The sequence below is a fragment of the Mchenga conophoros genome, linkage group LG23, assembly GCF_057382185.1.
Source record: "Mchenga conophoros isolate Kocher_MC1m ecotype Shallow Benthic linkage group LG23, M_conophoros_male_GT1.1, whole genome shotgun sequence".
Lineage (NCBI taxonomy): Eukaryota > Metazoa > Chordata > Actinopteri > Cichliformes > Cichlidae > Mchenga > Mchenga conophoros.
In genome coordinates, this window is record NC_140547.1 from 26508008 (window position 1) to 26524531 (window position 16524).

General features: G+C 38.3%; 2 protein-coding genes across 3 annotated transcripts; one reads left to right on the forward strand and one right to left on the reverse strand.

Annotated features, from left to right (window-relative positions):
• Positions 1 to 1306: 1306 nt before the first annotated feature.
• LOC146547384 (uncharacterized) lies at positions 1307 to 8759 on the forward strand. Of its 2 annotated transcripts, XM_085264662.1 has the most exons (6): positions 1307 to 1500; positions 3587 to 3756; positions 4898 to 5462; positions 5838 to 6230; positions 6782 to 6898; positions 7408 to 8759. In XM_085264662.1, the coding sequence occupies exons 1-6, from the start codon at positions 1423 to 1425 to the stop codon at positions 8470 to 8472; spliced, it is 2388 nt and encodes a 795-aa protein (XP_085120788.1). In that variant the 5' UTR covers positions 1307 to 1422; the 3' UTR covers positions 8473 to 8759. The 2 variants fall into 2 exon arrangements, with proteins under 2 accessions (XP_085120788.1, XP_085120789.1); XM_085264663.1 differs by lacking the exon at positions 6782 to 6898.
• Positions 8760 to 9821: 1062 nt separating this feature from the next.
• LOC146547385 (uncharacterized) lies at positions 9822 to 15153 on the reverse strand. The gene is made up of 2 exons (XM_085265095.1): positions 12604 to 15153; positions 9822 to 11070 (listed from the first exon to the last, which is right to left on the reverse strand). Exons 1-2 carry the CDS (start codon positions 13195 to 13197, stop codon positions 10744 to 10746), a joined length of 921 nt encoding a protein of 306 aa, XP_085121221.1. The 5' UTR covers positions 13198 to 15153; the 3' UTR covers positions 9822 to 10743.
• Positions 15154 to 16524: the final 1371 nt, after the last annotated feature.

Here is a 16524-nt window from a genome sequence, read left to right on the forward strand (position 1 = left end):
TAGTTGAAAATGCACCAGAGTTGGCCATGAGCTAATTTTCAGCTGTAGTCCCAGTTTGGGTCTTGAAAGAACACTAGAATCAGAACGCATCAATTTTATATAAGGAGAAGGGACATACTGGCTAAAGTAAAACTTAGCTCAGTACTGACATTATCATTCAACAGTCTTCAGTTTTCATTGAAAATGTGTTCTGATCTTTGAAACTAATGGGTGTGATCTTCCACTGTTGCACAGCCTTTACAGAAAATGCATTAAGACCAGACATCCTTTAAAGGAATAATATAGCCCTCTCTATTCAAATGTGTAATTTGGTCTCTTTTTATCCTGGTGGTAATGAACTAAATCAATGAGGAGCTATATTGTTTCATAATTGATTTAATTAAAGATGCAAATTCATGTATTTGATAAATGCACTAAACTCATGATATGGGTTTTTAATGCATCTATTATATGAAGAGTAAAGGAACTGAGCTGAACAAAATAATACTAAAATAATATGGAGGACAAAATGTATGTAACTTAAGCTGTATGAACGTATTTCATATATATTTAAGTTGTCAATATTAAACTATATTACAAATCTTTTTTTTTTTTTATTTGGGACTTAAAGTTTAATTAAGAGTTGATATCTAAACATTTGACTCAGAACATCCTGATTTTGGTTTTTCCACTTGATTTGGTAAAAGATGCACGCTGTCTTAGATGCATTTAAATGAAAAGGAGAATGATTCAGACGTAACGCTTGTTTAGCAGCAGTTTCACTATTACATCATCTGCATACACATATTAGCTCCAGAGCAAGCAGATGGAAACTCATTAATATACAAAGAAAACAAGAGGACCTAGGATTGAACCTTGAGGAACACCTGTGGGTACGCACTTAAATATGGTTGAAGTTATTTTTTGAGCTCCTGAACCATATACAGTTTGCTGAAATACACAGAGGAAAAATTACCATTATCTGCTTTGGAGAACAATATACAGTGTCATAACAGTTTCAAATGCTTTTACCTTTTCTGTAAAAATGATCAAAGAATGGAATGATTGGCTTGAAGACTAAACTCCATTTTTGGTGTTAAAAAGTACAATCGCTGTTTAAATAAGTGAAACTGATCAGCTATCAGTTTTTCAGCTACTTAGATAATTAGCAGAATCCTACGGAGCCCCCCAGGGGACATGGGAGAAAAAAAAATTAGGGAGGGAAAAAAAAAAAATTAGGGAGAAAAAAAAAATTAAGACGGACTTTTGCGAGATCTCGCAAAAGTATTGCGAGCGCTCGCAAAAGTATTGCGAGATCTCACAAAAGTATTGCGAGCGCTCGCAATAAGTATTGCGAGATCTCGCAAAAGATCCCGCTCCTTTTTGATAGCGTTTCAGTTGAAGGGTGCGGTGCTACGGTACGGGGCTCCATACGGTGCGGACATGGAGGAGGATTTAGAACATTTCTTGCGGTCAAGAGAGGTCCCACACGACGACATCATGCACATGCAACAAGACAAAGTATAAACAACAAAGCATTAAACACCGCGGTTCAACAAAGCATTAAACACCGCGGTTCAAAAGGCGAGTAACTTGTTGAAAAACCGAGGTCGTATATGCAGGCCTTTAATGTTAATTCTTGTAAATATGTTCAGGTTCATTAAACATAACTCGTTAAGTGCACATATGTTTTGAAATTTCAAATCGTGTCCAAATTCATGGGCTGCATCCTCCCGAGGACTCGGGCTTCGTGGTCTACGTGGGCCGGGTTCTCAGAACGGCTGGGGAAATTGGACGGTCTAGCCTTCTGATTAGCGTCACCGCTGTCTCGGTGGAGTGTAATAAGCTCGTCCGTCTGCTCCTTTCTATCTAAAATATAAGACGACACTGGAGTAAATTCTCGACCATCTCGCACTTCTGTTTAATCAGTTTTCTGTGTGACGTTGATTAAGCGCTGTAAAACCAATGTGGAACCCACCCGGGGGATTAATAAAGTTTTATTTTATCGAATTTAATCTAATAACTTTAATCTCAGCCAAACCGTTTTACTCACGAACAAATGAAACACTGAAAAAAGCCAAACATTAACATTTTTAGGTTGTCTAAGTGTTTTATATATTAAGTTTAGCCTGAGTAGCTAAAGTCCGCGGTGATCTGAAAATAATATGCCGCGAGTTGTGCCGTTCTTGGCGGCTTTAGTGACCCTTGAGCTCTCGGCTACCTATCGAGCTGGTGGGTAACAGACATCAAGGAAAACGTCGAAGCACTTTTGCAAATATGCGATATCTTGATAAACTGAGAAGATATTTCAAGTTTATACACCCACGTTCTCCCCTGAAATGTGTTTAAAAAAATTTTGTGACCCAGAAAGATTAATAACGCTCATTTTAAAACTTATTAACGGCCGCCATTACCGGAAACTGGAGTTTGGCTGGGCCGCACTTTGAATTCTGGGATATGGGCCACGAAGCACACACCGGACCCATCCTTCAAATTCGGTGAAAAGTGAATGTAATTCTTTGTATTACACCCCCTGGCATATGTTAATTTTGTTCTGGTTGTATACATGTTCTGTATACTGTTTCTTAATAAAGTTCAATAATTAAAAAAAAAATAGGTGAAAAGGAGGACGCATTTGTCTGCTGCATTCGGAGGAGTTTACGAATTTAAAATAGAATCTTTGTAGAGATTGCCAGAATTGTTGTACATTTCTGTGCAAATAAAAAAAAAAGGAGTCTACGAAATTGGATAGCCTTCGGTGCATCGCTGTGACATAATCGGTCTACAAAAGCGTCCTCAGGAGGATGCAGCCCATGAATTTGGACAATGTGATAAATACAGTTTAAAAAAAAAAAAGAGGTTGCAGCCCATGAATTTGGATGTTGTTATCTGGCTGTGCCATTACCATGGTAACATGGACAGCATGGCACAAAATACTTGGTGGAACTTACCTTACTTATACCTTACTAGCAAAATATTTTTTAGTAACGTAGTATATTGCTACAGGAAAAATGATTCTATGTTTCTTTACCTTCTTTTAAATGTACAAAGATGCCCTTTGTCTGTGGTTAGATTAGTTTAGAAGTGTCTTTTTAGACTTTCCCAGCAAAGACATATTGTTTCGGGGACATATTGTTTCAGATTGTTTTATCTCTCCCAGCTCTCTGCTGACAAGACTAGCACCATATATGGAGTTGTTTATTTTATCTGTTTATTATTTTCTTATCCTGTTCTCACTGTCTCTGTGATTTGTGCCTATAAAAATGCCAAGCCACTGTCCATGGTTGTGGGTTGTTTCCAGCAGCTCACCCGTGTACACGTTAAGCATAAAAAAGTAACTTTGTCTCATTGTGTCTCTATTCCTCCTGGGTTTATTTTTGCAGGGTTTTCTCCCAACATATATAAATATCTACTACTATTACTATACTAATACTAACACAGCAACAGTAAAGTAATAAGATAGAAGTTGACAGAGTAACTTTTGATAATGATCATGAACAGTGATTAAGAACTCTATTCTAATACAGTTAGTATTCCATGTGTGCTAGTGTGGCTTCCTAGAGTAAAAGTATATTAATACCATTTCTCTAATGTTTTATGTCTGCAGGTGGATAAGGCAGTGCTGTCCGTCATGACTGATGGACAAATGGCAAAATACATAAGGACATATGGTGACAGACTAGCTGTCCAGTTCTTCTGTCAACAAACTAAGTACAGCACAGATAAAGAGACTGTTCTGCAGAACCTAAGAGATAAAATTGCGGCACGGAAAGTAGGGCTGCTCGATTATGGCAAAAATGATAATCACGATTATTTTCACTGAAATTGAGATCACGATTATTTGACGATATTTATTTAACCCTTTAAGACCTACTATAGAACCAAGTCCACCAGAGCTTATATTATTTTTTTACATGCTGTAGTGCCATTTGTGGGAGCATTTCAAGTTGCTATACATCAATACAACTGTTATAGCCCATATTTTAATAATATGTATGCATTAAGTGCATAGTAACTACATAAATTGCAAAAAAGTGCAATAAACTACAAAAAAAATTGAAAATCGCTTTTGTTTTCTTTACATATATTTCTACTTGGAGAAGTTTAAGAGGTTTATCCCTCAAAACTTTAAATACAATAAAGTTGCAAAAAATAGTTTCCCACCACAGGAAATTTATTTTGAGTGTCTTCATAGTTTTATTTTGGAGATACAGCAATTTTTATATACTGCAGGAAAAACAAAAAACAATCCTATGATGCAAATTTGCAAAGAAAACAGCATGTGCATCATTTCACTGTGGGAAGTGTTACGAACAGCTGATCGGATCGGCAAAGCGTGTTTCTGGAATATTATGTTTTTGTTCCTGCAAGCGCTTTTTATGCAGTTTTTGCAAAGCTATATGTGGAACGAAACCGTGACCGAGGACAAGCTGATGGCATCAGATGTAAGTACAACTCCTCCGGTTTCATATGCAAAACAAATTATTGCGCTAGCTTACACGGTTCAGGTTCTACAGGGATTTAAAAATAGTTACGCAAAACGGAGCGTGCTGCTCTGACCGACTTTAAAGGGTTAACAATGACTTTAAAAAAATAATATAAAATAGTGTGCAACACCACTGAAGTTTTTTTTTTTTTTTTTTTTAACTCTTTTCAACCAACGGCAGTCACTCTCTAAATAACTTCTGCTTAGCTTTCCGAGCTTCCCTCGGGTCCTCTTAATCAGGGGTCTCCAACCTTTTTTGCACCACGGACCGGTTTATGCCCGACAATATTTTCACGTACCGGCCTTTAAGGTGTAGCGGATAAATGAGGGAGGGGCTAATAATCGGCTCAGTCATTTTTAATGATCGTTGAAAGCCCAGATCGTAATCGTGATTAAAATTCGATTAATTGAGCAGCCCTAACGGAAAGTAAGATCAAAAACCAAAGGAGTGCTGTGTGGTTCATCAGGTGTGTTCCAAAAGCAAAGTGAAGGGATGGCAAGACAGAGAAATACTGCAGCAGAGAAGACCTGCAGAAAAATAGAAATCGGATGGCTTCATTTAAGCAGTAATGAATACCGTCAAGTGAGAACCAGAAATGGTGGAGGAACAAGACATGCAACTGTGGAAAAAACTACAACTGTAGCTAAGATTTTGGAAATGGGAAAGGACCTGTTTTTTCCAGATGGGTACTCGCCAAAAGGGAGAGTTGAAGACTTTGTCATTGATATCTGTGATTTAAAAAAAAATCCGATTGCTTTAGATGACACTGTTGGCAAACTTTATGAACAAACCAAATTGAAGCTCCTGAGATTTTACATTTGCACGAAAGATGAAACACTGTTAACAGTTCAGTCCTCATCTGAAGAGGATTTTTCTGTCAGCATAACTGAAGAAGATTCACCGGTGACATTACTTGGATTTGACAGTGAGACAGATGATTTTGTCCCAGATCTACTTGAACATGGGGATTCATCTGACAGTGACACTGGCAAACAGGTTTGTTAAAATAAGAAAGTTATTATTAAAAATAATGATCACTTTAAAGTTACTGTATTTTGTTGTGTTTAGTAGTGCTCGGTGGTAACATGCGACATTTTCTAATTTTGTTGTACTATTGTACTAGGTTTGACTGTGGAACTGCAATAAAGAGTTGTCTTATTCAAGTGCTTTATGTACATCTACGAATATTTGCACTTCTGAAGGATGAAATTATTCCAGGAATTTGTTGTTGACTTGTGTGGTAAGGTACATTTAATACATCTGTGAAAGACTTACAGCTTTGTATTCATTAACATGTACAAAATGACTGGCTGCTGAAAAAATAATTGAATTATTTTCGTTTGTGTCTTGTGTTTGTTTTCTGGTTCACAGATTCACAATTTCCAGATGGAACCCAATCCAAAAAAACTGAAATCACTCTGTGAGGCAGTGACAACACAAAGTCCAGGAAAATCCCATCATATGCATTCAACCCCAACAGACATTAAAAACACTGTCGTGGGACAGCGGCAGCAGACTGACTCAAGTGATCATGATTTCCCTGACCACTGCTCTGAAATTATTGATCTGACCAGTATAGTTCCTAACAAATCCTTCAAACTAGAGTCCTGGGCCAAACTTCCAGAAGATTTGGAATGTCGTTTTCCACACATAGACGAAGCGGATACGGTTGTATGGAATCCTGAAGAGGATCTTGTCAGAGCAGATGGTGATGACACAGTCGTGATAACCCTGAATTATGTCAACAGTGAGGATCTCAGACAGGTAAGACCATGGACAGTTGTGGTTGATATGGTTCAAGTGTGACAAAATATGGAAATTTATTAATAATCAAATTCAGTAACTTGCATAGTTCTGATTTTAAAAAAGCTGATCATGCATTCCTGCTTGGACAAAATTTAAGCATGTGTGTTATTTTCTGTAATATTCTTTTGGATCTTAAAAGAAATAACTTACAGTACTGTGAAAGAATTGCTCGATTTCTATTAATCAGAATTCATCTCTTGTTTGTTTAAAACTTGATTTTTTTGCAGCAGTAATACAACATTTTAAGTAGCAATAAGTACATCAAGATCTGATAAAAACCTGTGGGATTCCACTGTAATATGTCTTTTTACTCTTGTAAGTGAGACATGTAGGCTGAAAATAAAGTGGTGTATTTTTGTTCTATTTCTTAATACCTATTGACATATTTTGCAGACTTTTTAAGAACATTCATGACTTAGAATAGGCCAAGGTAGAAGATTGAAGAAGAGTCTTCTAATCTTGAAGGGTTAAGGTGTCTGTTGTCAATTAATGCAATACTTCCTTCTCAGAATGCCGACACAAATGGATTACCTATGGATGGTTTCCTGCTACCATTGTCTTCAGCTAATGGCTTGACCACACCCCATATGCAGTCAATACAAGAGGAAGCACCCCAGATTGCACAGGTAAGATGGATCAATTCAGGCAACCATAAACACCTACCTTTACATACTGTAGAGATGCCAAAAATGTCATGCTATTTTCTGAGGATATGGCAGTTTGTGGGTCTATTTGAATTAAAAGGATATTGTCAGTTGAGAGACAATTCCAGTGTTTTACATTAACATAAGATTAAACAGGAAATTTAGTCTTGAAATCAAATTATTTACATAACACAGCAGTGAGACATTGTTTTGGTGTCACTATTGTGTTCTCTACCTATTTTGCACATAAGTGAGTCTTCTCATACATGTAAAGAACACTTGTATAATTTTCTGTGAGGCATACAAGGACATCCATCAGGCCACAATGTTAATGTTATATATAAATTGTCAGTGCAACCATGGTTTGGGAATGTACAGCCCACTAAAATTAGACAAATAAATTTCAAACTTTTTCAGAACATTGATATTGTGTAATCTGTACAATTCATTTGCATTTCTTATGGAATGTGCATGTTTTGTCTTTTACTCAGGACCATGGACTGAATTTCATCGCACAAGGTTTGCGTTTAGATTCAAGCAACCAACTTTCCCCATCAAATTCAGGAGACCCACAGAGCCCCCTACATGTATCAATTCGCAGGATAAAAGTTGTTGATGATCTTTTGGCTGTATTTATGGACAGTCGCATTCTGAATGTGACTTTAAAGATGAACTTTGTAAATGAAAATGCTGTTGATGATGCTGGGGTGTCAAGGGAGGTTTACACTGCATTTTGGGAGCAATTTTTGGAACAGTGTGAAGGTGAAAATGAACGAGTTCCAAGGCTGAGGCCAGACTTTAGTGAGGCTGAATGGCAAGCAGTTGGGCAGATATGGGTGAAAGGCTTACTAGACCATGGTGTCTTTCCAGTGAGGCTGTCAAGGGCTTTCATTTTAGCCTGCATCCACGGAATGGACTCAGTTGATGTAGACATTCTGATTGCATCGTTTCTCAACTATCTGCCTCCTGTTGAGAGATCAGCTGTTGAGAAGGCCCTCCAAGGCACAATGGATGAAAATGATGAAGAGGACCTGCTTGACCTTTTTACAAGGATGGGTTCCCACTTCCTACCACCTAAGAACAACATGCAGCCTGCCATTGAAACAATGGCTCATAAGGCCATTCTCCAAGAGCCAAAGTATATAATGGATTGCTTCTCCACACCCATGGCACATCTGCAGCTGAAACTGGCAGACAAGGAAAGTGTGTTATCTCTGTATGAGACAAAGAAGGCCACAGGCAAAAGACTAGTGCAGCTATTTGAAGCAACAAAAATCATGCTGTCTCACGGAGAACAAACAACGTTTAACCATCTTCAGCGTTATGTTAAAAACGCTGATGAAACCAAAGCTGAAAAAATCCTGCACTTCTGCACAGGATCTTCTGTGATATGTGTTGACAAAATTTTGGTGTGTTTTAATGCTGAAACTGGGCTCAACAGAAGGCCTGTTGCTCACACCTGTGGAGCTACCCTTGAAGTGCCATGCACTTACAGTTCTTATCCTGAGTTCGACAATGTCCTTTCCAGCAATTACTTTGAAATGGACATCATTTGAACTTGATGAGTGTACTAATGGTTAGAGCTGTAATTTTTATTTGTATGATTATCCTTGAGTTCATAAATTCTGTCTTGTTTCATTTTGTCATTGAAGCATTTGATATATTCAGCCGTATAACAAGCAGTCACAAATTTAATTTTCTGATGGTTTAGTTGTATGTTAGGTCAGATTTCACAAGGACTCTTTATTGTTTAAAATTCTTTGAAAATGACCACATCTTTAACTTCTGTTGAAAACAAGGTTTGTGTTTAGCGTTAGAGGGACAGATCACATCAAAATTTGCTGTACACATTGTCATTATTTTCTTTTACTCCAGCCATCAGCCAGAATAAAGGCTCGCTTTTGTTTTAAGTTGATTGTCCTCTCTCTCTCCTTGTCTGCTTTTGGGTACGTTCTCTCAACACACCTGCATACCCCGCAGTGACACACATTGGCTTGCTGTTTATCCATCTAGAATGTTTTGTCGTGAGTTGCCTAGTTTTGGGAGATATTAGCTGTAGAGATCTCTTCCTTGTTGAAAAACAACATGAAGCTACATAAGGTCTACATAAGGACTTTGCTACTAAGCATTAAGTACCATGTGAAACAAGAGAGGGGTAGGCTTGTACAGTCAATATCTCTAAAATTGGGCAACTCACACTAAAACAATGTGGATTAAGGAATACTACAGCTAGCGAACAGAAAAATTTGTAAATTTGATTTTAGGGTGAAAAGTCCATTAATATTAGTAAAGAATGTCACTATGGTTGCGAAAGAAGTTATTGAAAGTTAATGATAAGACCCTGTTTACAAATTCTTAAAGCTGATGTGGCCTATAAACATCATCTTGTAACAATAAGTCCTATTTTCCCTTGATTAGCTTCCAAAATGTTTACTAGTTGTTTTGTTAAAAATCATATTGCCATCACAAGTTTTTTTTTTTTTTGAAAGGACTTTGCCATAATGTGACATACAGATGATTCACAATTCTTTATACTGTCTTATATAATTACAAATTAACAAGCAATGATAATCAGATTTAACAGTTTCTAGGATAAACAAGATTGTAGGCCAGGATTTCTAATTAGATTAAATAGTATATATGGTTAATTATAAAGTATTGCTACATTTTTGACAGATTATGCACTTCTGTCTACCTTTCTCTGAAATTAAAGTGCCTGGGAACACAGGCAGTCAATACACAGATGTTGTCGATATGCTTTTGTCATTTGCAATTTTTTAGTTGTCTGTACTACATAGTCCAAAAATAATTAGAAATTGATTAGATTTCAGTTTATTTGTCCGGTAGTTCAACAACACATCATCCTTTCAGAAGTGGTGAGTTTTGCAAAAATAGCATTCGAATGAAATTGCTGTTCATCAACAGAACAGGTGGGTGCAAAGAATTTGTTATTCAGCTGATAAAATAAGCTTCAGATAAATTCAGTGACAAAAAAAGAATGTTTATATCTATTAGAAATTCTAAGAGTTCAAAAGGTCTCTATTTAGTTCTTTATTTTTTCAGTTTTGTTTAACCAACATTAAAAAAACTAAAGCTCTTCTGGAATCAGAATAAATAGTTTAAAAAAAAAGAAGCAAAAATGACATGAAATAACTATATTTTTAGCCAGAGAAACTTGAGTTCAGAAAAATGCCAAGGTGCCCCCTCTCAGATCATGATGCCCCTTAGTACCATTTCATGTAGCCTGCCAATGTGACAGTTGGCGTTATAATATATATAAAGCAGCAAGGCATAATATCATATCTCTTCGATTTTAAACAGTATTCTAGCCAATATCAACAACTAAACATTCCCATCATTAACAAATACAGATGGTGTAAATAAAAACCAACTCACCATTTAAAAATTATTACAAAATACTCAACATAAACCACCATTATCTGATTAAACACTGTACATTAAAACTCCTAACACATTAAATTAAGATGTGTCTTATGTTTTGATCCATGTATCAAGCCAAATACACAGTTAAAGTAATTCGAAGTAATACACATAGACATGGAACTTGATAACATTTGACAGAACATTACAGTGTTTTTGTGCTAAAGAACACTCAGAATATCATTAACAGGCAGAGACTCCCCTTTATACTTTAGTTCACTGACCCTCCTGGAACACAACAATAAATATTTCTATATAAGATATTCTCATAAATGACTGTGTACTAGAAAGCTTACAGTTTACAGTCTGTTTAACATCCAGAAGTTAGCTTTCGCACATATCACAGGTCAATTTTGAGTAATGTTCTCTGCTGCAGTGTATGCAATTTACACTAATGCCATGATGTTCTCTCTTAAATGCATGTACAAGTTCACAGCCTGATATGAGTCTGTTGGTGGAGTCAGATGGGACTCAGTCATGATGATATTGCACAGTTCATATACATCGGGGTCACATGGTTTGGTCAGTCGAAAAACACACTCAGTTTTACACATTTCAACATGTTCTTCTTCAGTGGGGCAAAGGAAGTCTCTTGTCCCGTAGAGCTCAGGTAATGTATACATTACATTAGGTCGACCACTGGGGATATTGATGTTTGCTGATGGCCTGATGGAGTGTGTATTCCAAACCTGTGCAGTGTCATCCAGCTCATCCTGTTAAAAAGAATACAGAAATTTAAGAAATGCGATCGCATGTACGTATATACATATACGCAAATCACGATGAGACAACTCACTCACTGAGAGGAAGGTTTATTAGATTTATGCAATTTATTATTTTTAAACAATCATGTGCATTTTTGTAATCATGTACTTTACCTAATGTCATCTGTACAAGTGTTTCACACACTAACTACGGTTACTGTTATGCTGTGATATCTTACATTAGTACTATTAGTCTTATTACTACCTGCTTGGCTCATCTACTCACCTCATAATAATCAATTTGTTTTATGTCACTGATCATTGTATTTTGTATTTGTAAGTTATTTTGATATCCCAATCGAAATAATTCCAAATTGTAAATAGTTAATATTATAGATAAGAAAATTTCATATGCCATGTCAACATAAACAACATAGATGTTACTGTAGTCTTGGTTGTTGAGCTCTTCCTTAAGGCGGCCGATTGCTTAAACCTAAATTATAGTATTTACACAATTTTTGATTTCATTTACTCCCTGCTCCTCTCACCCGCTTCTCCCTGTCTTGTCTCTTTCTTCCTGCAAGTCTCTCCATTCCCTAAACCTGGTACAGGGCCCTATTTCAGGAAGTGAAAAACGATACTCAGGGTTGAGTAACCCCGAACTGTCCAACTCGGAATATTCGGTTTCAGAAAGGCTGATAACAATTAGTTCAATCAACGCGGAGTTGCTTTAACCCCAAGTTAAGCACGCGCACGAGGATACATAAAGCCCTTATTAGTGGAGCACAGATTAAGCGAGTCACCATGGAGACGGAGGGAAAGAAGGCGCGGTCAATGTATTTTACAGCGCTTGAGGCCGAAATTCTGATGGCAGCATATGCCGATAACATGCAAATTTTGCAGAAAAAAAGTAACACAGCCTCAGCTGCAAAAGAAAGGGAGCATGCATGGCAAAAAATAGCCGACAGAGTCAATGCGTGAGTGTTAATTTTAACATTGATCTAGGGATTTCCACCCATTTAACACGTTATTTATTATATTTTATTTTTTATTTTATACATTTTATTTTGTGACGTGATGTGAGCGCAGGTGCAACCCAACAGGTCCCAAACGTTCCTGGCAGCAAGTAAAAATGAAATATAAAAATATAGTCCAAACAGGTAAGGTGTAATTGTATTATGAGCCATAGTGCTTGGTCTGTTTGTCCCATGTAAATCAATTGCAGTTAGAGGCTACATTAATTGTCTTTCTGTAAGCACTTATTAAAATTATCTGAGCACATTACAAGTACATATTTGCTTACTCTGTATGCTCAAATGTGACCCGTTATGGCCACTAGAAAAAAAGCGGAGGCCCGAAAAAAAAGATGGGGGTCCTCCACCACCACCACCACACAGAGGCTGAGCAGTTGGCTTCCACATTTGTGATAATGGGAACACCACAAACGAGTACAGGAGACGTTTCACTTCCTCAGTTTCCTTTATCTCTCACTCACACACACATGCATCCAGGCACGCAACAAAACATATTTTATTAACTCACCTGGATGAGTCCCATGCAACAAAACTGAAGGAGGTTTTTGTCCAGAAACCCACCATCAAAGTACCCGTTGTCTCTGATGTCTGCAAATAAGGATAACCAGAACTCCAGACACTGGCTGCGAAGAAAACGCCACCAGTATTCAATCCTTTGATTGGCGGTACTTGCTCCCTCCAAGTAACTCTCAGGGGTGTCGTTAGGAGCCACGGGCACAAGGAAACGCTGAAAGCCTCTAACATGGCCATTTTCAGTTCCAAGATCGCCCCTCACAACTCTAGGGCAGCCCTTTAAACGCTGCACCGCTTCTATGTAATACCCCCCGATCACTTTCGGATTACTATTTGTTGTGTATGCATTAAGCCAGATTATTTTTCTCGAGAAACCGTCAATACTACCATTGATACAGATGCCATATGGCTTCAGTTTGTCGTAGGAGTCCATGTGCCAGATGAAATTCGGCCCTTTTGAAAAATAGTTCCTCCGCCTGAAACGTCTTGCTTGCCTCAGTGCGACGCCTCGGGGATCCAGCTCCTTCAAAACCAAGCGCACATCCTCTTTCCTCACGCGTAGTCCATGTTCCCTGCATTTAGCGTACATCCATCGGTATCCGTGAAGCTGCCCAGAGTACTGCAATTGGTTGTCTATAAATTCAACCAAGACGGCCAGGTCAGAGTACGCTTTGTGGCGAGTGTGTCCCCTTGCGCTAAGAACTCTCTTCAGATGTCTTTCGCTTATATGAAAACTGTGTCTAATGCAAAGCACAGTTTAAATGTCTTTATAGTTTAGTCCAAGCTCAAAGTAAAAATCTATGAATCGCTCAAATGGGTGTGTGTCCTCCATCGCTGTGGTTGTTTCTAAGGTTTCAGTGCTGATTTGGAGGTCTATGGTACAGACTTTTGCGAGCGCTCGCAATACTTTTGCGAGATCTCGCAATACTTTTGCGAGCGCTCGCAATACTTTTGCGAGATCTCGCAAAAGTTCGTCTTAATTTTTTTTTTTCTCCCTAATTTTTTTTTTTTCCTCCGTAATTTTTTTTTCTCCCATGTCCCCTGGGGGGCTCCGTAGAATCCCAATTGGTATGTAAGTGTAACTTAAGGATTGCCTGTGTGCAAGGGTGTTTTCCAAATACTTGGGAACAATCCCTTGGAGATCAACAAATTGACCATTTCTTACAACTGGATTTACAAAAGTGTCTCTCAGATCTTTGATTGTTACTGTGTCCATAACAAAAACATCCCTGAGCAATGACGACTACTGAGTTTACAAATTAATAGTTAAAAGATTCATTCACTTTTACCGAACTATGTATTAATTTTCAATTTATCTTAATTTCATACGATTTTTATATTGACAATAATTCCCTGTCATCTTATTTTACTGATTTTAGTTACCCTCTGCTTTTGTTACAGAAATAAGGAAATCATCCTCGGGCTTTCATAATTCCCTAGTAACCTCCTAAGAAGTGCAATTTCAACTGCACGTGTCGGTGTTTTTACATCATAATTGTGTAAAATTACAGAAAGTTTAGTTAGACTGTCCTGTAATTAGGGATGGGTACCGGTATCGGTTCTGACATAAACGGTAGTAACCAGACCGAAAAGCACATTTCGGTGCTTTATTTTTCCTGAGCTGTGATACACTTTAGATTCTAGCCAATCATTTTACGTTTCCGAGGAGAGTACGTACGTTCTTTTAGAGCAGAGCTACAGATTAAAAACGCCCAGGGCGAAGCGGTCAAAAGTCTGGCTGTACTTCACAGCAAAAGATGCAAACTCAGCAGCCTGCAACAAGTGCTTTAAGCTGGTACTGTGATACTGTCAAAGGAGGTAACACCTCAAATCTGATGAAACACCTGGCGACGCATAGCGTTTTTTTTAAAAGCCGAGAAATGCGCCGTATTTGATAGCTTGCTGCGAGACCTCACACCGAGCACATCTACTGCGGGTGTGGTGCCTGTTATCGGACCCGGAGTTAGCAACATCCCCCAAAAACCCGAAGAGGAGAGTCCTGGCCCCTAGCCCTGCCAGTGTAGCAGAAATGATGACGGATGATGATGGCAGCAGCAGCCGTTCTTCTCTGCGTGAGTAGCTTAATGTTGTTCGTGTGTAATTTACATTGAGTAGGCTCACCACTAGGGCTGGGCGATATATCGAGTTTTTAAAAAATATCGATATATTTTTATACGAGATATAAGGTGTGACAATATCCTTTATATCGATATAGTCTATGTTACGTTATAATTATCCGGTTGTTCAATGATGACGCGACGAATCCTACTTCCGGGTCTAAAGTAGTCTGCGTTTAATATGGCTTTTGTGTTGTTAACATGTTTAATGTTATGTATTTTCTTCGATTTGATCTCAAAAAGCTCCTAAAACAGTCAGTGATCCCTGTTGACCTCCCTCAGCTTTTATTACCGCTAATCATTTATTTAAGCTCAGTTTTTAAAACCTTAGGATGTATACCGCCCAGCCCATGCAGCAGTATATGAAGGACTAACCTCGTATTCTCTCAGTTGTTCTCCTGGCTGAAGTTTGGTCCTGTTACAGCATCCTGCCATGCGATTACATTTGTTCCTGACCACCGAGAACACTCACGTTAACTTTTATCGAGTGGAAAAAAAGTTAGCTTGTTTATATTATGCTAACATAGCTGTGTCGCTAGCGGTCATTATCATTATATACCAGCTAGCCAAACTTCAGTAGCCCTACAAACGTCACTGCTGTTTAGTTTTCTGTCTTCATTTATGTTGGAAGTGATAGCAGAGCTGTACGTTTTAATTTGTTTCCAAAACCCCGCAGTCAGGACATGCTATATTGTATTTAGATAGAAGCTAGCGAGCTAACTTCCTGCTAACTTCTAACTCCGTTAAATGTCATAAATTCCGTTTTCATGGATGCCTGGATGTTAAACTCAATTGTTACACCTGGTAGAGCAGAACGCTGATCATTTTATTAAAGATGAAGACTTTAGACAGTTTTTCAACTCTCAGTAATGCCATAGTGATCGTTTGATATATGGACCTGCAGCGGAGTTTAGACCCAGACATGGCTAGTGACGTCAGACTGAACAATCGGATACTTGTGGAGCCGCAAGTTTGCCTCTCTTTCGTCCACTTTTGTCTTTACGCAACGTTACTCGGCCTCGCCCCTCCTCCCCCATCGCTTCACCTGCAGGAAGCGACAAGATGGACACGGCAAATCTCCGTTAACGAGTTACTGCACATCGCCGTGCGTGGGGCTGGACGCCGTAAACGTGTTAGCTAGCTAACCACGCTAACGAGCTAACCACGCTAACGCCATGCAGCCCAGAGGCGCTGCACAGCCTAAAATCCTTGCATTTTCTCAAAAGTTGACAGCGCGCCTTATGTATGAATTCTGTTTGTGCTTGATGGCCGCGAACCGATTTTATGTGGTACACAGCGCTCAGCAATCTGTCAAAAATGTTTTAGTACAACTTTGGTAAGCTATGGTGCTGCACCGCTTGATGGATTGTCAGAGCATTACGGCTACCGAGGAGCCTTTGCGGAGTGATACGTACTGTGCTTCAACGTAATATTACCCTACTGTGTGTAAGGACTATAAATGGCACCTGTTAAGAGACGTGGTTACAAGAGGATTTCAAACTCAATGCTGTCAGTCACACAGTAGAAGTTGGGAACAGAGCAGCTGTGAAATCTGTCTTTGTTACTATGCTCAGCGTCTTTTAGTTTACATTTTGACTGCACAATTGTGAGCTTTTTGTTATGCACAAAAACAACATTGTTTTCTTTTATTTATGGAGCATTATTATTTAATAAATGCTCATAATTTATTTTTGAGTAAATCTTATGTACATCTATGCTCTATGTTAATAAAAGTGCCTGTGTGACATCTGGGACACAGCTTTGACTAAGAACTCTCTTTTTGTTCTTACTTTATGGCT